Raw genomic sequence first — 24369 nt, 5'->3', positions numbered from 1 at the left:
GTAGCATGGATTCATCTCAAATCTTCTGATTGGAAGAATTACATAGGAGACTGTCCACTTTGAGGAGGTGCCCATGGATGGATTCAGGGGTAAATGGGATCATGTGTGCATCTTACTCTGGCACGACTCAGGAAAATACGTGTGAGAGAGAGAGTTGATGATACAGCCGGTGGGGACACATGTCAATCACTGGTGAATCTGACCTGGAGGTCTTGCGTTAGTTTGCTATTGCTGTGGTTATAAGAACTCTGAAATACAGCAGCTTGTCTCTGAAGGCTGGAAGTCTGGCCCAGTGTATGGCTAGGTTATTTGCTCAGGGTCTCAGTGCTGGGTTAAAATCAAGGCACCAGCAGGGCTATCCTCCCTTATGGACGATCTGGGGAGGAATCAGCTCCCAGGCACCAGTAGGTTGTTGGCAGAGGTTTCTGGTGGTTGCAGGTCTGAGGTCCCGTTTCCCTGACCTGTGGCCATCTGTCTTCAAGTGAGCAGCAGTCCTGGGAACCTTCCTCATGCTTTGACTCCCTCCTCTTTTAAGGGATTGTGTGATCACAATGGCCCCATCTGGATAATGCAGGAGATACTTAAAATCAACCAGGTAGTAATCGGAGCCACACCTGCAAAGTCGTCTTTGCCATGCCCTTCATATCACTTAGCCGTCATGGGTGTGGCCCCAAGAGTTGGAGGTCCTGCAGGCAAAATCTCTGCCCACCACAGGTTCATGGCTGTTTTCTGCATTGTTCTGATCACTTCTATATAAATTTGAAATTATATCAAAATGAGATATTTTGAAGAGTTATAAGCCTAGCCCACAATGTTAGAAAATGTAGTCATGCCATGCTCATGTCTTGGGTCCCTTCATTTCCTAACAGCACTGGCTCTGTTTTTGTCTCTCCTTCCCTACCAGGTCATCACCAGATCAAGCAAGGGACCTGTGAGGTGGTTGCCGTGCACCGATGCTGCAATAAGAACCGCATAGAAGAGCGGTCACAGACGGTCAAGTGCTCCTGTTTCCCTGGACAGGTGGCTGGCACGACCCAGGCCCAGCCTTCGTGTGTCGAAGGTAAGAGCTTTCAGGTCAGCTTCTCTGGTTTTCCCAAAGGGCCTAACTCGCAAGGACCCTCCCTTCCCTTCTGCACTCTCTTTGCAACCCAAAGAGATCCAGGCTGTTCTGAGATCAGTATCAATCCAAAAATGAACATGTAAATACAGCTCTCAAAATTTCTCAAGAATGAGGTTAAGACTTTAAGAATGTCACTCAAGAGATACGGGAAGTCACAGGAAAGTCGGGAAGATGTGTTTTCATTCTTTTTTTGTGCACCTGTCTCCAAGTCTCACCTGCCAAAGCATTGTTTCCCTAGATGATCTCTTATCTCTTTGTATGAATGAGGGGACTTTGCAAAGTTCATGGAATGAATGATAAATTTATTTTGGTATGAAAAATTTTAAAATCATGCATATGACAGATCTAAAAAAGATTCACAGAAAATGTGTATTTTGAAAAAGGCTTTGCATGGATTAAAATTTTTTTTTGTGCCAAATAATTTTTTTAAGTTTGAGAGCAGAGGAGGAGGAGAGAGGGAGGAAGGGAAAGCCCTCTTTTCTTCTGGTCTACTCCCCAGATGATCATAATGGTTGGGACTGGGCCAAGACTTCACCAGGCCAGACAGTGCCTTGGGGACGCAGCCCAATCTCCTATAAGGGTGGCAGGAAACCAGTAACTTGAGCCATCACCATGGCCTTCAGGGTCTGCATTAGCAGGAAACTGGAGTCAGGAGCCAGAGCTGAGTATTGAACCTAGATAGTCCAAAATGGGACACAGGTGTCTTAACCACTAGGCTAAATGCCTGCTCTTACATTTATCTTTTAATTGCATTTTCCACAGAGGCTTGGAAGTGTCCCTGTGTGGTTCCTTAATATGCCCAGGGGATTGGTTCTGGGGTCCCCCTCAGATTCCGAAATCCACTGATGTTGAGTTCCACTATAGGAACTGGCATAGTGTTTGCAGGGGAACGGTGTACACCTATGTATACTTCAGATCATTTCTGTGTTGCTTATGATACCTAATACGGTGTAAATGCTGAGGAGACAGTTATGACGCTGTGTTGTTTAGGGAGTAACAACAAAAAGACTGCAAGTGTCCAGGACCAACAGAGTTTTTCTCTTTAGAAGTTTTCAATCTATAGTTAGTTGAATTTGTGTATTCCAAACCTGGGGACTGGGAGGGCCAACCGGGCTTCATATGCAAAATCGGCAGAGTAAACATCTCACCTCCTGCTTAGTGTAATAAATGAGTATCTTCTTTATTGTAGTTTTAGTTGGTTATTTTAACAAGTACTTCCAGAATCTTCTTTGGGACAAGTTACCTGAGACTAGTGTGGGAACATGTTTCATTCATTTCTAGTCTCTAACTCCCCTAGCAGAGGCCTGTGCCAGTGGTTAGAAGAGAGGTCTGAATGAGTGTTGATGTCTCCACTGGGGACCTGGGACTGAGTCCTTTTGATGCCCGGGGCTTGTTCCAGCAGACACCTTGTTAGAAACAAGTTTCATTCCCTCGGGAACAGAAACATGGGGTTAGCCCTGTCGCAGTTGCTCTGCAGAGGTTTGAAGGCTCTCGGGAAGGACCGTTTCCAGCCTCATGCATCTTTTACGTGTGTGTCAAAGGTCAGCAGTTAAAACACAGGCACATGCATTCTCAACCGCACATCTGTTGCTGGATTAGCAATTATAGCCAACCTACCCATAACCCATGTCTCCTATAAAACACACACACACACACAAACACACACAGATTATGGGCTGCACAGTCACCATGGTATGTATCAGCACCATCCCTATTGCCTTGACAGCAGGAAAGTGGAAGTGGGTAGTGTACCTTCTACACTGTCTTAGCAAAACCTTGGAGGCAAAGGTGCTGCTGAAGGCCAATTCTGATCCCACTTTATACAGGTAACATCTTGTATCTACCATCGATTTCCACACAAAAGAAATATGTTGTCCACTTGCACCCCATCATCATAGAAAATAATTCTCTGGTGAGAAACATGAATATTCATGCAGAATGGGATAAGGCAAGATAAAGAACCTCATGCTATTTCAGGTCTGGTTTTGCTTATCCTCTTAGAACCTTTCCATTTTCAGAGGTTTTTAGATTTGGAGATTATTGATGGAGGGTTGTAGACTATAAAAGAAGATGATCTTGAATATTAAGAAATGGCTTTTACAGAAAATTGGCTGCGATTGTAGAGTATATTTATCTTTTCCATTAATGGGGTCCATTTCTTTGCCTCATTCTCTCTGAAATTAGTGTATTTTCCTCCATCCGCACTGTGAGCTCCAGCGGCCAGGGGCCAACATCACATCTTACAGAGCCTGCTACTCGTAGTTGTCCATTCTCCACCCTACAGCGAGAGCAGTTATTCTATAAGACAGACGTGATCATGGGGTTCCCATAGTGAAAGCCACATTGGAGTGACTTCCCCTTGTCTTTGAGACGACTCCCAGGTTCTTCACCATGGCTTCCAAAGCCTTACACCATCTGTCTTTGGCTCATTTCTCCCTGTTGGTGTTTCTGCGCTTTACCTAACCACATCCCTTGCCTGATTTGTTGCCTTTTCCCCATGGCATGCATTTGGTCTACTTAATTCTTATTTGCCCTCCTATAAGCTTTTGTGTCCCCCTGTAGTTCCAGTTCGTGGCATTCATCCCATTTTGCTGTTATAAACGATGCCTTCTTGGTAGTCTATCAGCACCCCGAGGACAGGGATAGGGTCTCTTGTTTTTCATCGCTCCCCTTGGCTGGCCCATGAACGAGGTGTAGCTGAGTGGAGACTTGTCCTTACTAATCACATTGCTGTGTCAAGCTTGCAACCATGTTTCCCTGCCTCTGGAGGCTTTAAACTCGGCGAGGAACTTATGAATCATAATACAAACTATTTTTGTACTCTGTCTAGTCCCGAATCGAATCATTGCTTATAAAAAGTTTTACATAGCAGCAATGTTTTAGAATATTCAAAACACTTTTTTGGTACTGGAAAATTACTGGTAGGGTGGCGATTGCCATGGTTATCCTTATCTTGGTAAAGAAAATATCCATTCACTATCCTAATCTAGCTCATTTTATATTGCCACCACCATAAAGAGTACTTTTCTTTTCTGTATATTTTGAGATAGGTCTGTAGACAACAGTGGTAGATGTCAATATGAATGTGCATTATACACAAGCGATATCATATTATGTATGTAGGAATTCAGCCTGCTATATTCCTATCATAGATAGTAGAGGTCTTTGTGTGCTGGGTGAGTATGTAGTGATCTAACTTGGCTTCTGTGGCTGCTCCAGAGCATCCCATGTGTGAGTAAGCTGTGATATATTGAACTGTTCCCCCACTGATGGGCATTTTGGTTGTGTCTGTGGCAAAGGAACTAGATTCACAGGCTGACTAAATGATATCCTTCTTGTCAAAGCATCATTGAATGATGGAGACCAGGTATTTAGCATCTGTGCAGAGTCTACACAGCACTGTCTAGTAGAACTTTAATGGGCACTTGGAGCTAGAAAGTTCATATTGGGCAGTGTAGAATGAGCCTGTTAGGTGTAACCCCCATCAAACACTTTGGTTGGAGGACACCAGCACCCTGTTTTCCTATTTGTGTCCTCTGCACCTGTCATTGCCTCAAAGTCACTGAACATGTGTGAGAAGTTTAAGTTTGCATTAGGATGTGTGCATGTTTTCATATCCCCCGACTTTTTGTTCCTTATCTGCACGTGTTTCTATGAGGGCTTTTTAGCTTTCCCTGCTTAATCTTTATCCTATGATAATTATGCACTATCATGCCATTAATTGGCATGTGGGAGGACTCATTCTCTGCTGATAGGTTTGTCTTATCTTATTTGTCAATAGAACAGAGAGGATCTAAAACAGAAAATTCACTGAATTTACATTTAAATTAAAACAAAGGCAGGAAGATGTTGGAATGGGGCACTAATTAATGTTGACACAGAAACTGGAATATCTGTCTGCATTTTTGTTAATCCCCACCACAGATACTTATCTAATGTTTTCATTGCTTTTCCATAAAGCATAGATTTTTTTAGTTAAACAGAGGAAAAAGCAACTACTTTTACTCCGTCTCTCAAACTTTGTGCTAATTAAGAAATCCTGTCTGGATTATTGAAATTTGCCTTTTATGCATGTTTGAGATTTGGAGGAAGGGGAATTATTTGATTACAGCTCTTATCACTTGGGTCCTAAAACCTTATCCAGGTGGTCAGCACTCTTGTGTTTGAATCTTCTGCAGGCAAATACAAGGCAATTAGGTGGTGGGAACTGTACTCGTCTACACATTTATCAAAATACAGCTCCACAGACACTGTTTTATGATGGTTTTATGATAAAAGGAGATAAATTCACACCCCAAGGATGCTTTATTTTGTCAAACTGAGTGCTTTCTAAACATTGGCTTCTCTAAAAGGGAGTGATAAGACAAAAGCTATGGCATGGAAAGCGGTTACTTTTAAAACTTTTATCTCTTGGTGATGCCGCAGTTTCTCCTACTTTTCAGAAATATCAGCGCTCATATAGTTAAGAAAGAGAGCTACTGTTTGTGCTACAGGCAACTTTCTTGGTCGTATAGACAGTGTATTGAGACATGAGGTCCCTTTCCAAATGTTTTCTTGGTTTTCCTTTACTGGGGGTATGTTTTCCTTCCCCTTAAAAGGTGGTTTTCTGAGTTTTTTTCAATATGGTTGGGTACCTGTCTTGTCCTAGATGCTGGGAGATAGGGTGATAATGAGACTCAGGTCCTGCTGTTGAGGATCCCACACTCTACTCTGAAAGCTCGACTCACCAGTGAGGGACTCCCTGGGAGAACAGAGTGGCGTGAGGCTTAATGCTGTATGAAGCAATGGGTCTGCTTTACTAGACGGGAGAAGATGAGGGTTGGGGGTGTTAGGGAACAAGGCACACAGTGCATGCGAGGATGAGTGAGGCAGGTTTACCAACTGGAAGGAGCTTGGTCTGGCTTGGAAATGGTAGAACAGAGATATTCATGGAACCCATGCTATTAGAGACTCTAGAATACATCGGTTTTCAGGATTTAATTTGTACCTTTTAGAAATTTGCCTTCAGAGGATAGATGAAGTAGACTACTACAGCAATAGGAAAGGATATAAAGTGCTACGGACCTAGTTCTTGGGAGAATTTTTTTTAGAAGAAAAAGTGTGATCCTTCAATGGTGCAGGTCACCTGTTGGCACACTCTTCATGGTGAGCCCAGGATTTGTGTGAGAGAAAGAGAGGAGGCACACACAAACCTCAGAATTGCCCTTGGTGGAGGCAGCTCTGGAATAGAGATGTCCTGGCACATATCAAGGGTTAGTCTTAGTTTCCCAAGCCAAATCTTGGATCAGACCTGATGCACTAGCATAGCCTCTCAGAGCCCAGTCAGCCTACAAACTACAGCTTCCTGTATCTCAGCCTGGGGTGATTTTGCCCTCAGGGGACAGTTGGGAGAGGGTGCTGCTGGCATCTAGTGGGGACAGCTCAACATGACCGAGGCTCTCTTCACCCCCACATCCATAAGGAATTCACCGGTTGGGGACAGCACGGTGAAACCCTGATGTAGAGGGACCCATATCCATGGATGTACACGGATGTCTGACGACATCAGCTCAGAGGACTCACCTAGATCACAAAAGATCCTTCTGTTATTAGTCATTTGCCAACTCATGGGGAGCTGTGTGTACTTTGTGGGAATAACTACTGTTTTAATTGCTGAATATGCGAACAAGTACGATGCCTTAAAAAATCATTAGTGTTCTAGCTATTGCACTTTGCGTGTTAGCTGGGTCAGGTTGGTACCGATTTCTTTTCTTGAATAATGAGAAATAAGAAAGTTAATAAATGGCTTCATTTTTAAAGCACACAGTGAAGAGTAAGAGTGAAGTAATTAAAAGTACAATACATTAAAAGCTCAGAGCATTTTTTACAAGACATATGATCTAGGAGGCTGCTGCCTTTTTTTTTTTTTTTTAAAGATTTATTTGAAAGGCAGAGTTACTGTCAGGGAGGGACAGGCACACAGTTCTTCCATCTCTTGGTTTATTCCTCAAATGGCCACAACTGGCAGGGCTGGGCCAGGATGAAGGCAGGAGCCTGGGACTCCATCCAGGTTCTCCCACATGTGTGCCAGGGGCCCAATTACTGGACCATCTTCTGCTGCCTTCCAAGATGCATTAGCGGGGAGCTGGATCAGAAGTACAGCAACTGAGACTCAAACCAGCGCCTCTGTGGGATGCCAGTGTATCGCAGGTGGTGACTTACCCCGCTGTACAACCATGCAGCCCTGGAAGCTGTTCTCCGAGTCTTTCTGTCCATAGCTGGAATATAAAAATACATCATTCTTTGAAAAGCCTTAGCTACAGCTAAACTAAGTCCACAAATGACAGAACCACACTTGAAAAGTGAGTCTGTTCTGGGTTCGTCTAACCTGAAGGTGGTCTTAACTGAATGGCTGTAGAAATATATCACCATGTTCTGCTTAACAGAATGTCCTTTATTTGGGACAAGAGCTACAAAATGCAACTATTTTATACAACAGAGCTAAGGAAATCACTCTCAATGTGACTCAGATAATTTGGCACATTGAAATGTTTACCAAGAAAAATTTGATAAGAATCCCTTAAAGCCTGAAAAATGGAATTAAAAAATATTTTTTCATGCAAATTTTGAAATCCTTTATATGGAAAGATCTTCAGAAAGTTAATGGGAAAAGTGTACGTCATGAAAAGGGATTTCAAAAAGTTTGCGCCAAAATTAACTAAACTTTCAAATCCATTTTCAGTGAGCTTTTTATGCTACTCTGATAGAATGCACTCATTGCTCCCCCAAACCAGAGAGAGTTTCAGTCCCTTTTTATTGTTTCTTCCTTTCAGCATAAAATTAGACATTCCTTACAGGTTGGCAACTTGAAGACAGGAATATTACGCGTTTTCCTAAGTCAGGAAGGCATGAGGCTTTTTAAAGAATTTTATTTTAAAAATAGAGTAACAGGACATTTTCTTGTTTAAAGTATGTTAGCATATTTTGTACCAGGGAAGCAGCATATGCCTCCCACAAACTTGTTTTCCAGTGGAGACCAAGCTCAGGAAAGCTGGCAGAGGTTCTCCACAGTTACTTTACCAGAAGCCTACTACAGAGCCTTTGTCTCATGGCTAAAGGGGGCTCAGGATGCTCTTGAAGCTGAAATGTGCAGCCTGTTGAATCGAGTCAATGTAGGGCAAACTCTCTGAGTTTCAAAGTCAACTCAAAAAGGAATGTGAAACTTGTGTTTTGGTTACTTTCCTGTAATATTTAATTCTTTGAAAGGCAAAGCTAGAGAGATCGATCTTCTATCCACTGGTTCCCTCCCCAGATGGCTGCAGGAGCCAGGAGCTTCAGCTGGGTACCCCACTCCGGTATGGGAAGTGGGTGTCCCACATGACACCTTCACCTCTGTGCCCACCCCTGCCCACTATTGTAAGGAATCTGTTGTAAATGTCTTCAAAAGAATCATTCTGTATTTCCAAGTAAAGGAAAGAAAACCGGTAAAGAATTCCTTAAGGCGATGATCCTGAGCACAGATGCTTCTTTCTATTAGTTTATTTACATCCTCAAAGCACTGAGCACTTTGTTCCCATGGTTAAGTGGTGTATTTCTACATGCTGCATGCTGGAATCTATCTTTGTTCCCTTTCACTTCCTGGTGTAGGATTTGGATTGGCAGTGTCTTGGGGCCACAGGGGTTTCTGTGGGTACAGTTGAGATAATGGAGGCATTGTTGGTTTTCAGGGTGTTTATTCCCTAGCTTCTCACTCACATCACAACTGCTCTGAGTCCTTTGTGTCACAATCCTGTACCAAACTGCTCTCCCAGACACACGGGTTTCCCTAGCTATTTGCACTAACTTGGCCAGGCAGCGTCACATCTTCCATGATACATAGTACTTGGTTCTAAACGTGAATGCTCCTGAAGAGCTTCTAAGCCTTATTTTTCTGAACCGCCTCGGTGGAGCATCCAGTGCACTTCCTTGATGACTTCTTCCTTCAGCCACCTGAACCTGCTGGGGTCCGGGAGGACCACTCACGGGCCCATTGTCTCTCCTGTGGCCCGCCCACACGAACTGCCCTTCACTGCTGCTTTTCAACCATCCCTAGATCTCTGTGAGCGCCGCCCACTACAATTGCTTTCCACTCCCGAGACAGAGTTTGTGTAAAAAACACTTTTGAAGACAAAAAAGTATTTTAAATTCACTCCTACCTCTGTGTCAACACAACTAAGCTCTGTTAACATTTAGATAACTTTGCTAGGCCTGCAGATAGTATTTATACGGAAGGCTGGAAACCATCCCTGATTTATTTTTGTAGCCACTTGGGACCAACCCAAGAGGATCAGAAAATGATGGAATGTGTGGTCAACACTCGGAATGCAGTAAGTCTCCCTAATCTCAAATATGACTGGAAATTGTGGTATTGTAGAGAAACTGCTGGACAGAGAGGAGGAGCAGACGGGATTCTGGTACCTGCACTCTCCCTTTGTAGCTCTGGTGTGTGTGGCTGGGCCCATGCGCATGCTCTTCCTGCTGCTGCATCAGGTGGAGGAGCAGAAGGTAAACAATGCTTTGAAAGTGACACCGCCGTGTGCCGTTTTAAGAAGAGATCATTGGGATATTTGGGGCTGAGGAACATAGTGCTTGCTCAGGCTTTTTCCAGCTGTCCATCTTCTGTAGGTCACCGGTCGTATGTGACAAAATGAATAGCCCTTTCAGCTCTGTCCCTTCTCAGTGTTGACACGGCCTGATTTAAATAGAAAATGGTTGCCCTACAACACCGATCTGCCTGGCTCAGGAACTGTGAGTGCTGATGGGGATCGTCAGATCGGAGGGCAGTAGCTGGCCACAATCAGACGCTGTGTCTGCATGGGCAGAGCACGTGACCGTCTGGCCCCCTGGGTTCATTAGGGAACTGTCTCATGCTCTCATCATGCCACATAGCATTTGCCTGGCTGACGGTGTTACTAACTTCGGTTGCCGCTTCTGGACATTTCTGGCATGAGGGAAGGAGTATGCATTTAAGTGCTAGCACGTGGGGGTCTAGCATTACACTGTATCCCTTCAGATACTGGTGTGACTGCCCTAAGACTGGGTGACCTTGCCTGAGTCATTGAATACCGCCGGGCATCATTTCTAATCTCTGTGCAGTGCCTAAAAGTGATCATTTTAAACCTCAGGGTTGTCCTGAGATTTAAATGGGAAGATTCAGGAAAGGCCAGTAGCAAGTTACCCGGACACAGTGAAAATGAAGGCTCTTGTCATTTTTCTGAATTTCAGTGAGTGTGTATCTTTATAGTTGCCTAAACAGGAGACTCTTGGCCATTTAGATGCTTCTTTCTTTCTCTTGCCTAATAGGTCTAGGAAGGACTTCTAGTGCTTTGTTGAAAGGAAGGGGTGTGAGTGGGGTTTCCTAGTCTTGTTCCTAATCTTAGAGGAAAAGCATTCAGCTTTTAGCCCTAGAGTATGATGTTAACTGTGTGCTGTCCTACTTAGCCTTATTATGGTTGGGTAAATTCCTTCTTTACTGACTTTGTTGAGAGGTTTTATCTTGAGGAGATGTTGAATGTTGTCCAATGCTTTGTCTGCAGTTTTTGAAACCATCGTATGTTATTCTTTATTCTATTAATGGGTTGTTTCACATTTATGGATTTGTGTAGGTTGAGTCATCTCTTGTCTCTCCCAGAAATCAATCTACGTGCTCATGTTATAGTACGATGCTGTTCAGCTTGATGTGCTAATACTTAGAAAAGGATTTTTGCGTTGCTGTTCATCAAGGAAACTGGCTTATAATTGTCTTTATTTTTAGCCTTCTAATGTTGCCCTCATAAAATGAATGTGGAAATGTTTGCCCCTTCAGCCAGTGATTCTTGGAAATTGTCAAGTTTAGTACACAAAACTGGCATACAAAAATGAGTAGTGAACAAAAATCAATTGCATTTCTATTCTTTAGAAAAGAATTATCAGAAATTAAAGAATCCCACTTAGGATTGAAGTAGAAAAAATTATGTAGCAATAAGTTCAGCAAGGAGGTGAATGCACTGATGAGATCAATTATGGAAGACAAATGGAAAGATATTCATGTTAATGGATTGGAAGAATTAATAGTCAAAATCAACAGATTCAATTCTTATCAAAACTCCAATGATATTTTTACAGAGAGAAGATTTTTTTTCCTAAAATTTACTTGCATTCACAAAAAACTCCCAATAACTAAAGGAATTTTAAACAAGAATAAATCTGAGGCATTGTACTTTCTGATTCAAAGCCTAAATGTTAGAAATATTAAAATACAACAGTACAGGTCTGGCAAGAAGACATATATACATTGTTGAAACACATTAGACAGCGCAGAAATAAGTCCATGGTTATGTGCTCAAGTAATATTTGACAGGGCATCTAAAAGGCACAATGAGGAAAGAATAATCTCTCTGATAAACAGTACTGGGAAAACTGGAGAGCCACCTAAGTAATAATAAAGCTTTTTGTCTTATACCATATATAAAAATTAACTCAAAATGGATTGAAGAGAAACATAAGGTCTCAAACTGTAAAACTCTGGAAAAAAAATCTGTAGGAGGAAAGCTCCCTGACACATTGGTGTTGGCAATAATTGTTGTGAATAGGACACAAAAAAGCAACCAAAAGAAAAAACAAACCAGTGGGACTCTAGTGAACTAGAAAGCTGGCGGGAAGTAAGATGGTAGCTGAGGGAGGGGCTCCAGTTATCACTTTGCAGAGAGAAACAAAACAGCTGCTAAGGCCCCAGATAACCCTCAGAAGGCAGGTTAGAGATCACAGTGTTTCATTTCAGTATGATAAGGAGAGAGCTGCCCGTGTCACTCCTCCCCCAGCACCCAGGGGGATTTAGGCTGGAGAGAGAGATGTGCCTCCTGCTTGGGGAAAGGGGAGGGAATTGAATCCCAGGGCCAAGGCCTGGGACCCTGACTCTGGGTCTGTATTTGCAGATTGAGTATGTGGAGGCTTCATAGTTAAGCAGCCTCCACCCACCACGGGCAGATAGTGACACAACATTCTAGTGTTGGGAATAGTGCTGGAGGGCAAGGTCAGGACTGGCATTGGAGCTCAGAGTTGGGGCCAGTGGCCTGAGCTCTAAGCACCTGATAAAGCCCAAAGGCCTCTATCCTTAAGCCAATGGTGTGGACAGTTTCTGGATATGCCTGGTACGGGGAAGAGGCCTGTACTGCTGAGTGTCACCACAGGCCTTAGGTGGGTCTGACACACTCCACTGGGACTCTGTAGAGCTTGGTGACTTTGGTTGCCTAGGCTGGCCCCAGACTAGAGTGCTCCTGGGCCCCCAGAGATCTGCCCTCTTGGGTAGACAGCAGGGAGCCACAGGACTGCTCTTGAGACTCGGTGCCGGGCTGGTAAAGTCCAACACTGGGTAGAGTCTGATGGTCTCTATCCTTGTGCTAGTGCCTATAAATAGTCTCTGGACTTTGCCCATGTCCTGTGCAGGTGGGTTGTTTTGGCCGGCTTCATTGCCAGCATCACGGGGCCCAGTGTGCAGCCTCAAGGGTTACATAGTCTTAATTATTGGAGGGGATGCCCATCACCCCTCTGACAACTTTGGGTAGATAGCAAGGAACCACAGGGCAACTTTGGGACTCAGTGCCACGCTGAGGGGTCCCAGGTCACCTGGTTTTAGACTTCTCAGCAGAAATGTTACAGGCTGAGTGGGATGTGAAGGAAAACTGAACATATTCTCAGAAAAGAAAATGTGAGAGAGGTTAGCATTTCCTTTAGAACAGGTCTGGTGATGATAAAGAGTTCATCAAACTGAAAGAAAAAGATACCAGTGAGAAAGAGAAACATATCCAAAGGTAGAAGAGTAACATTAAAGACACATTTAGAATGCTGTAATATTATAAACATGGTATGTAAGCCATTCATAACATCAGTATGGAGAGTAAAAACAAATTACAGTAAGATGTTATGAAACACGAATAGAGAAAGAACTAAAATGGAACAGGAAAAAAATCAAAATGTGGGGAGGAACAGAGTCCAGTGTAGAATTCTTTAGTACTCTTTATTATCTCACTTTTGTTTCTTTTCTCACTTTATAATTAATGTTGTTAGAACCAAGACATTTTCTGTGAAACTCATGCTAACCAGGAAATGGAAATCTATGATAGCTGTATCAAGAATAATATGCAAGGAATCAAACACACAACCACTAAGATTGTAAGAGAGGGACAAAGAAAAAAAGGAACTACAATAAAACTGGAAATCAAGGACTAACATTGCAGTAATAGGACCCTACCTATCAATAATGACCTTAAATGTGAATTGATTACCTTCTCCACTTAAGAGAGATACTGACCAAGTAGACCAAAAATAAGACCAGAGTATTATCCTGCTTATAAGAAACTCACTTTGCTTCCATTGAAAGGTGTTCACTGGAAATGACATGACATAGTAAGCTATTTTATGCAAGTAGAATCCAAAAGAAAGTAGTAGTCGCCAGACTTCTATCTGATAAGATTGTTTTTACATCAAAAGCTGTAAAGGGGGAAAAGGAAGATCATTATGTAATGAGTAGAAATTTACTGCAGAAGGAGGAAATAAGTTTTAAATATGTATGCACCTAATATTTGAGTACTCAAATGCATAAAGCAAGTATTAATAGGTCTGAAGGGAGAGAGTAGCAGTGGAGGGCATTAACACCCCAAGCTCAAAACCAGATGGATCATCTAGATTAAAAAAAAATAAGTCAGGTATAAGTGACTTAAGATGCAGTTTACCTACAGAGTGCCATCTATCAGCTAGAGATTAGACACTTCACTCAGAAGCACATGAAATATTCTCCAGAATAGGTTATATATGATATCAATTGTTAGCATAGTGACTATCTTTTCTTACCAGAAGGCAATACAATTAGAAATCATTAACAAGGAAGACATTGCAAATTGCATAACCCCAATGAAATTCAAAAGTTACTCATGAACAAGGAAAAAAATGAGGAAATTAAAGAATTTATTTCAATTAATAGAAATGTAATGTACCAAAACCTGTGGGATACAGCAAAAGTGTTAGTCAAAGGGATGTTTACAGCAGTCAATTCTTGCATCAAAAAAGCAGGAATAACTCAAAAAGCTTACCACTGCACTTCAAGGAACTGGAAAAGCAAGAACAAATTAAATCCAACTCTAGTAGAAAGGAAGAAGTAATAAAACTCAGCACAAATAAATGACACAGAGACTAAAAAAGCAGAAGAAAAAAAGATGAAATGAGCTGGTACTTTGAACAGATAAAGAAAACTGATAAATCCTTAGCTAGACTAAGAAAAAATCTAAGATTCAACTATATCAAATCAAGGATGAAAATAGAGATTAATGTGAAGTTGTATGGTAACCACTTTGATACTGTAGACGAAATATACAAATTCCCAGGCCCATGAACCCTGCCAAGTTTAAATCCTGAAGAACCAAAACTCTTAATTGTTATCAGTAATGAGTAGCAAGAATGGATCAGTAATAAAAAGTCTCCCATCAAAGGAAGGCCCAGGACCAGATAGCTTCACTTTTAAATTCTAGCAAACATTCAAATAAAAATTGACATCAGTCCTTCTTCAATTATTTCAAAAAATAGAAGAGGGAATGTTTCCAAATTCATTCTATGAGGTCAGTATTTCCTTGACACCAAAACCAGATGAAAACACCACAACAAAAAGCCATAGGCCAATATCCTTGATGAACATAAGAAACATAGAAGAAACAGTCCTTAACAAAATACCAGCAAGTCTGGGGTGGGTGTTTGGCCTAGTAATAGGATGTCTACATCCCATATCAGAGTACCTGGCATCACGTTTGGGTTCTGCTTCCAAGTCTTGCTCCTTGCTGGGGCGCACCTTGGGAGGCCGAGGGTGACTGCTCCATCAGTAAGGTCCCTGTCCTGCACATGGGTAACGTAGATTGAGGCTCTGGTCTAGTCTTATCACTACAGGCATTTGGGGAGTGGACCAGTGTGTGGGAAGCTCTCCATCTCTCTCTTCTCCTCTCAAGAAAAATTAAATAATGAAAAGATTATTCACCATGACCAAGGTAGAGTCTGCTCAGGGATGCAAGGATGATTCAACTTACACAAAGCAGCAAACCTGTTGCATCACCTCAACAGAGTAAAAAGTAAAAATTGTATGATTGTCTGGACAGATGCAGAAAAGGAACTTGCTACAATTAAACAACTCAGTGGTAAAAACTCTGAAGACGTGAGGTACAGAAAGGACCTACCACAATAAAGGCTACATTTAACCAGTAACTAATATACTGAATTGAGATAAGCTTAGACATTCTTTTTTTTTCTTTTTTTTTATTTTTGACAGGCAGAGTGGACAGTGAGAGAGAGAGACAGAGAGAAAGGTCTTCCTTTGCCGTTGGTTCACCCTCTAATGGCCGCCGCGGTAGCGCGCTGCGGCCGGCGCACCGCGCTGATCCGAAGGCAGGAGCCAGGTGCTTCTCCTGGTCTCCCATGGGGTGCAGGGCCCAAGCACTTGGGCCATCCTCCACTGCACTCCCTGGCCACAGCAGAGAGCTAAGTAAGATTTGGGAAGAACAAGGGTTCTTGCAGTACCACTCCTGAGCATAGCACTAGAAGTCCTAGCCAGATCAATCAGGCAAAAGGAGGAAATAAAGGACATCCACACTGGAAAATTGTCACTCTTAGCAGATGACATGTTGTTGGAGGTATATAGGAAACCCCAAAGATTCCACTAAGAAAGTATGAGAGCTAAAATAGACTCAGTAAAGTTAGGGATACAAAGTCAGCATCTGAAAATCTGTAGCATTCTATATCAACAGCGGATCAAGAAAAAGAAATCAAGCGAGCTCTCCTATTTTCCATAGCTTCCAAAACAAACAGGCATCCAAAAAAGAAAAAGGAATAATTCAACCAGAGAGGGGGAAAGGTCTTTATGATGTAAACAAAAAATCACTGATGAAAAATATTGAAGGTGATATAAAGAAATAGTAGGACATCCTGTGTTAAGGAATTGGGAGAGTCAGTATTGGTAAAATGTGCATACCACCCGAAGTGATTTCCGAGTTTAGGGTAATCTCTGAAATATCACTGGCATTTCTCACAGAACTAGAAAAGGACACCAGAGTTTTCTGGTACCATAAAAGACTCTGAATAGTCAAAGCAGTTTGGACAAAATGGACAAAGCATTAACTTGACTTTTAAATACATTATAAAGCTATAGTAATTAAAGTGGCCTGTATCGGAAGACACTTAGAGACCATAGAAGTAAACTCACAACTGATCTGTGACAAAGTTGCTAAGAACATGAATTGTAAAACAGGCTTTCCCACAAATGGTGTGGGGAAGATTGGATATCACACGCAAAAGAATGCAACCAGCAACCTATCACTCACTACATACAGAACTCAACTAACAATGGAATGCAGATTTACATGTAAGATGTTAAACTTTGAAACTAATAGAAGAAAACAGAGGAATTGCCTCAGGATGTTGGAATGAGAAATAATTTTTCTATCAGGCTTTAACAGCACAGGGAATGGACAAATGTCATTTCTTTTTTTTTTTTTAACTTTTATTTAATGAATATAAATTTCCAGTGTACAGCTTATGGATTACAATGGCTTCCCCCTCCCATAACTTCCCTCCCACCCGCAACCCTCCCCTCTCCCGCTCCCTCTCCCCTTCCATTTGCATCAAGATTCATTTTCAATTCTCTTTATATACAGAAGATCAATTTAGTATAAAGATTTCAACAGTTTGCACCCACATAGAAACACAAAGTGAAACATACTGTTTGAGTACTAGTTATAGCATTAAATCACAATGTACAGCACATTAAGGACAGAGATCCCACATGAGGAGCAAGTGCACAGTGGCTCCTGTTGTTGACCCAACAAATGGACACTCTAGTTTATGGCGCCAGTAACCACCCTAGGCTCTCGTCATGAGTTGCCAAGGCTATGGAAGCCTTCCAAGTTTGCCGACTCTGATCATATTTAGACAAGGTCATAAAAGACAGAGTGAGGATAGTGACCAATGATCCTAAGAGTGGCATTTACCAGGTTTGAACAATTATACAGCATTAAGTGGGGAAGAGGACCATCAGTACACACAGGTTGGGAGTAGAGCCATTGGAGGTAGAGTAGAGGTTATGATTACAAAGGAATGAGGCCCAAGTGCACTAGACAGGGCCTAGAACAAAGGACAGAGTCATTATTAGAGGAGCTAAGAAAGGTGCTGTCTAAGCTACAAGTAATTTTTCTGATTGAGAGGCAAATAGAACCTGATAGAAGGGACTTGATAATAATCTGGTGGGCTTTAGGCCATGTAAATTCAGAGGCCCAGACCTATCTATCTCTTCACATGGGGTATATCCTAAGGGAGGTGTGAACCTCCTAGGGGAAGGCACTCTGTTGACTTTCATTACTTGGCTGGCCTGGGAGGAGAGCTGGCCAGGTAAAGGCAGGGGGCATCTCTAACAAGAAATTTACAGTTCTGCCTGCAATGTTGCTGACCCTACTTGACCATCCCCTCAGCTGCAGTGGTCACTTTGGAAGTTGGGCTGAGTGAAGGGCTTTTCAGCTTAGAGCCAATAAGATCTGTGGCTCTGACCTGGGCATCCTTCGACTCCAGGGCAGGTCCATTTCCAGTGATCCAACTCTTGGCAGAGCTGCCAGGGCTCTTCACAAGCTGACTTCTGCTGAAGCCCAGGCTTACCACATTGAAAGCCACTGCAGTGGACTGGCCTGTTGGGTCTCCTTGAGGGCAGATCACTGTACAGATCAGCCAGTAATAGGCCTGCCACCCATTGCTTCTGATGCCGAGCTTTCTTTTCCTCCTGGTTTGTGTTAAAGCAGACCAGAGGATGTAAGTCAAGGGAGTGCCCGTGTCCCATCTCTAATCTTCGGTGGCCTGAACTACAAGTCTAGAGTCACAGGCATGTTCTGTAGTAGTTTTTCTAAGGTAGACAATGCCCATGAGGAAAATTATATTCTCACTTTAAAACTTTCTTTCCCTTTGGTCTGAAAGGGAGGTTTTTTCTACTGACTGCATACTTCGCTGATGGCGAAGTGAATCTAGCTATGAGATAATTATTTAAGTTCTTAGTTTGGCTATGCTATTGCAGAAAAATGTTAGCCTTCTCTTTTATAAGGTCTAAAGATTAAATTGTGCATCCTACAGATTCCTTCATAATAGAATTAGTTTCCTACCTTGAAGAGAATAGAGAAATGAAAGAACAAGTTGGGCTTAGAATAGAGAAATGAGGGAGCAAGTCCTAGATCGCTTGCTGACAATAGCAATATCACATGAATACTTAGCAAACCGTTTCAACCATTAGATAACAACTTAAGAAAACATTTACCAGAAGGTCCAATGCCTTCTATAAATTTTAAGAATCATGTATTTGAAAACACCTCTTAAATATCTAACATGGTGTAGTTTGTTTAGCCAGTAAACTTAAGCACAACCATCTAAAACGTTTTTAGTTTCTTTCTACCAACAAGTCTAAAACATATGATACACAGATTCAGGTCCCACAAATTAAAATGTATCTTTGATTGATTTTAGCAGCTTAAATTTATGGACAATCTTATCTATAAGCCATTTAAAATAAAACTCTTAATAAAATTTCCCCATGTGGACATACAATATGTACACACATATAACATAACATACTAGACCAATATAGCAATTTTAATAATAGCTTTTAAAATCTTTAACTCTTTTTGTAGATTGCCAATTGATTTGCATTGCTTTTTGTTTTTAGTAACTTCAGTTAACCATACTTTCTCTCAGTTGGTACTGTTAATACATTATTGGCTTTATCTGTTTACAGAGCCATCCCAAAGTACTGAATACAATAGAAGTGGTTGGAAAAAAGTCCATAGGAACCTAGAGGAGGACAGCTAAACACAGAACCAACAACGCTTTAGTTTTATGAGCAGCACATCATATATAACTGTGGATGACAAAAGACTTTAAGTCGCCATGTTTAAAATTATAAACTCATCAACCAACAAGAGGCACTTGCTTACTTCACAGTATTTTTGAAAGCACCTGTAGGATTTTACAAGTATTTAACCCTTTAGGCCTCTGGGGCTTTCTCATTAAGATAACTATCATGTCTAGTAACACAAGATCATTAGACTTTTTAATTCTCAAACATTTGTATTAATAGCATTTTCCATTATAGAAACTAAAGTTTGGTACCACATCACATCTTGACAGTCCTTCTAATATACTCCAAATAGACTGATTAGTTGGTGTCTCTATACGATGAGAGACATAGGTCCTTCGATTTTTTCAGTTGGGCCCAAACTGGAAAAACCAAAGTCCAGGATTTACTGGAAATTTTAGAGACCAGATTGTTTGAAACTTTGATTTTTTGAATGCCTGTCAAGAATGCCAAGAAGGCTCAAAATCCAAAATATCTGGTTGAAATAAGATTCCTTAAAATCATGACATAACATAGACCAAATTTGAAATGTCATTTCATCACACTACAGCGCTTCTGCAGAGCAGAGGAAGCAGTGCGCTGAGAGGAGAGACAACCACCAGACTGGGAGAAGAGGCCTGCATGCCACACATCTGAGCAGGAGTTAATATGCACAAGTTGGAAGGAACTCAAACAATGCAATAGGCAGAAAGCACACAATCCAGTTGAAAAATGGGTTGTAGATCTAAACAGACATTTCTCAAAAGCAGTCGAACAAATGGTACACAAGAGAATACTGACCATGACTGATCACCAGCGAAACATAAATCCAAAGTACAGTGAGATACCACCTCACTCCAGTTAGATTGGCTGGTATCAGAGTATTTGTGAGTCTGTGGAGGAAAGAGAATCTTTGCATCCCACTGTTGGGAATGTCAATTACGGAAAACAGTACCATCAAAAATGACCCGACATTCCCCTACTGGGTTTATATTCAAGGGAAATGAAATCAGTCTCCTAAGAGCCATGTGCACTTCCATGTTTACTGAAGTACTGCTCACAGCAGTGACATGCAAATGACCTCAGTGTCCTTCCACTGATGAATGGATAAAGACAATGTCAGGCGTGGCTGCAGTGGAATGTTACTCAGAATATAAGGAAACAGCCTTGCCATTCACAACAACACGGACAGAACAGGAGGTCATGATGTCAGATGCAATAAGACAAGTGCAGAGAGCCCAGTATCGCATACCTGGAGTCTCAAAAACCAAGGTGTCAACTGTGCATCTTGACAGTGTTCTGGTGGCTCCCAGCAGAGGGAAGGATCAAGCAATGTTCATTATTGGATATTAAGGTAAAGCCTAGTGGAAGTCATTAGTTCTGAGGTTCTATGTCACAGTACAGTCACTAGACTGTTAACATACAGGATGTTTCTCTAAAATCAAAAAATGAGCAGATTGGGGATTTTGGTTGTTATCACCATAAGCAATTATTAAATATCGGCCAGAGAAATTCACCCAATTGAACATAGTACAGTTTCTCTCCATATTGGTACCTCTTAGACAGGTACTATTTGTAAATTTTATTTGAAAGAGAAAGAAGCAGAGACACAGATCTTTGGGCGGTGATTAACTTCCCATGTGTGTGCAACAGCCAAGTCTGGGCCAGGCCCACACCAGAAGCTGGCAACTCAGTCCGGGTCTCCCACATCGGGGGCCTGGACCCAAGTACCTGCTTCCTCCCGGGGTACCCTTAGGAGGAATTTGGCTTGAGGACCCCAACCAGAAAGCACCTGAAAGGATCTGAATCTCTATGCCCACTCCAAATTGACTTTATTTTTGATTTGGTAAAATTTTTTTTTTTTTTTTTTGACAGGCAGAGTGGACAGTGAGAGAGAGAGACAGAGAGAAAGGTCTTCCTTTTTGCCGTTGGTTCACCCTCCAATGGCCGCCGCGGTAACGCGCTGCGGCCGGCGTACCGCGCTGTTCCGATGGCAGGAGCCAGGTGCTTCTCCTGGTCTCCCATGGGGTGCAGGACCCAAGCACTTGGGCCATCCTCCACTGCACTCCCTAGCCACAGCAGAGAGCTGGCCTGGAAGAGGGGCAACCGGGACAGGATCGGTGCCCCGACCGGGACTAGAACCCGGTGTGCCGGCGCCGCAAGGCGGAGGATTAGCCTAGTGAGCCGCGGCGCCGGCCTGATTTGGTAAAATTTTGACATGAAAAAATTATACTTAAAAAGCTTCTAGCTGGCGCTGCGGCTCACTAGGCTAATGCTCCTCCTGCAGTGCTGGGCACACTGGGTTCTAGTCCCGGTTGGGGCGCCGATTCTGTCCCGGTTGCCCCTCTTCCAGGCCAGCTCTGTGTTGTGGCCCGGGAGTGCGGTGGAGGATGGCCCAAGTGCTTGGGTCCTACACCCCATGAGAGACCAGGAGAAGCACCTGGCTTCCAGTCAGCGTGGTGCACTGGCCGTGACAGCCATTGGAGGGTGAACCAGTGGCAAAGGAAGACCTTTCTCTCTGTCTCTCACTGTCCACTCTGACAGAAAAAAAAAAAAAAAAAAAAAAAAAGAAAAAAAAAAAACCACATACACACACAAACTTCTGCCTATCCAAGTAAAAAAAAAGATAGACGGCTTATACACAGGAGATGATGGTGACAAAGCCCTGTATCTAATAAAGTGATGATTTCTAGAGTAGATAAGGGACTTAACAAAAAAGACAATAATTAAACCACCTGAAAAGAGTTTCCCATGTAAGGCATACGCATCTCTAACAGGTGTATAAAAAGATGCTCACTCCAAGAATTCAACTCCAACCCACCTTAAGATACTGTTTTACATGTTTACGGATGGCTGTTAACCACAAAGAATAACAATTGGTGATGACATAGAGAAAAGGGAACCCTTCTAGGAGGATCCTTTGGCAAGTTTGTGGAAAAATGTCATTGAAGTTGAGTTTCGTGTGGTAAAAAGTTTTTTAATAATATGTTGAAAATGTGTTTTATGAAGAAACGTTGTTTGAAATCCAGAGGATTTTTTTTTTTTTTGCAACAACAAACTCATACTTTTAATTCAGTTTTTCATGAAGGTTTTGAAGCACTCTTGTATTACTGATGGGAATATAGATTGGTACAGTCATCATGGAAAACATTATAGTGGTTCCTCAAAAGATTAAAAATAGGACCACCCTACAATCCGGCAATCTCTCTTCTGAACATACAGTCAAAGGATAAGAAATGAATATTTTGAAGGGGTAGCGCTACCTTCCCGTGTTTTCTGCAGCATGGTCACATTAGCCAAGATATGCAAACAACTTAAGTAACTGTTAATGGATTAATGGATAGAGAAAAATGGTCTAGTCATAAAAAAGGAAATATGAATGAATGAATTTCATAGACATTCTACTAAAGGAAACAAGCCAGAAATAGATACTCTATATTCTCATTTACATATAGAATATATACATCAGTAGAGTGACAGTAGAAGAATTGAGGTTTCCAGGGGCTGAGGGAGATGAGTGTGATCTTGGTCAAAGGATGTGAACTTTCAAGTTGAAGATTACCCATACGGTTCATTAGATGCTGGGATGTTATTAATGATGGATACATTAATTGATTTATGCTGCAATTTGATTGTCTATCTCTGGCAAATATTTTTGATTTCAAAAAAGGATACCTAGGTGCCATATGTCACTGTAGCTCAGAAAGAATAGAATCACATTTGTAATTATCCAAAGGAAAAAAAAATCCCATCAATATATTTTTCTATATAAGTAATACTCTTTAAAAAGATATCACAGCCAGTCCCTGCTGCCCCACCACTGGTCCCAGCCCATTCTGCTCTCTGAAGCTGTGGCAATCCCCAGCTCAGATGACAGATTGCTCTACTTTATTTTTGCTGCAGTCCGGTCCTGGACAACTAGGGTGCTCTTGTCTGCTTCCTCGGCTTAATTTAGGCAGACTGCTGTGACGATGGGGAGGTCGGTAATCTAGAGTATTCACCTGTGGGAATGGGAGGTCCTTCTACTTCTAGCCATTACTTTTGATTGGTAAATCACCATTCACAGTAATGGTAGGCAGGGACACACACCAGCTGTGATGGGAACTTTTACTGCCTTTAGTCTTCGGTATTAACACCACAGTATCACACAGAACTCTGCAGTGTCAACATCTACTGTAAAAGCCTGCAACCAAAGATGATGGATGACCTTACACTAGTAGCTCATGTTTTCTGAGAGCACCGTGATTGGCCCAGTTAGCAAAGCCTGCCACGTGGCTTATCTTGTTCTTGACATCCTGAGAGGAAGGGCAATTTTTAAATAATATTGGTTTACCCCTCAAATGGCAACAGCCAAGGCTGGCTTAGGCTGATGTGAACAAACAAGAATCCAATCTGGGACTCCCGCAGGAGGGGCAGAATCCCAAGCACTTGTCCCCTTCTTGGGGACATCCCCAGGAAGCAGAGTAGCAGGCTCTCAAACTAGCATGTCAATATGTTTTGCTGCTGATGCAAGAGATGGTCCCCTATGCCACAGCTCCAAGGATCTATTTTTTCTGTCATTTTTAGATGAAGAACTTGAACCTAAGATAAGTCAGTTAACTAGTCTGAGGCCATTGAAACATTTAGACAGTAACAGACTTACAGGCAGGCTGGCCTGAGCTCTCCCTAGCTGTATTACAGCTGGGTAACAAGTTCAGAAGAAAATATTTCACATGGTTAAGTGTATGTATGAATGGATATTTACTTACGGTGAATTACGCTTATGGGCAGTCTCTGAAGTCAGTTTACTAATATTTGTTGCCTGTATCTTGTCCATATGGAGAGGGACACACGGTATCACAAACATGACATGCCTTTGTTTTCCAGCGTCCATCGTGGCTCAGAAATGGTGGTGTCACATGAATCCTTGTTTGGAAGGAGAGGACTGCAAAGTACTGCCAGATTACTCAGGTTGGTCCTGTAGCAGTGGCAATAAAGTCAAAACTACAAAGGCAAGTATAGACAAAACCACAACTGTCATCTTCAACTCTAGTGCCTTGTGAAACTGGGGGGGGGGGGGGGGGGGAACGCCTTGACTTTTTCCTGTCATCCACGAACACCCTTCTCTGAGGTTGATCAGTCGGTCTGGACAGTGCCATCCAGGGCTTTAGCCCATCACCCTGGGTTTCAGGGTTTAGAGAGTAATGATGTTGTGGGAGAACATACTGTCCTTATTTCAAGTAAAGGTTTCAGAATTGACGGGCTGGTTTTTGAAAGAACCACAGCGGAATCCACATGCAGAGGAGTTGCTTGAGCAGAATTAGCTCCTGCCTTAGGGAAGAGTGAGTAGTTGATGATTCTTAAGTCTAAAAAG

At 42.2% G+C, this 24369-nt stretch overlaps 1 protein-coding gene across 1 annotated transcript in view; it reads left to right on the top strand.

The window, feature by feature from the left end:
• Positions 1-24058, top strand: part of TAFA4 (TAFA chemokine like family member 4) — a 158594-nt gene extending 134536 nt beyond the window's left edge. Inside the window, exons 3-4 of the mRNA XM_062199968.1 lie at positions 905-1060; positions 23883-24058. Of these exons, the coding sequence (XP_062055952.1) occupies positions 905-1060; positions 23883-24058 (332 nt within the window). The remainder of the gene's footprint in view (positions 1-904; positions 1061-23882) is intronic.
• Positions 24059-24369: the final 311 nt, after the last annotated feature.

The sequence above is a fragment of the Lepus europaeus genome, chromosome 9 (assembly GCF_033115175.1).
Source record: "Lepus europaeus isolate LE1 chromosome 9, mLepTim1.pri, whole genome shotgun sequence".
NCBI lineage: Eukaryota > Metazoa > Chordata > Mammalia > Lagomorpha > Leporidae > Lepus > Lepus europaeus.
The sequence above is the reverse complement of the archived record's forward strand: the minus strand, read 5'-3'. Positions and strand labels throughout refer to the sequence as shown.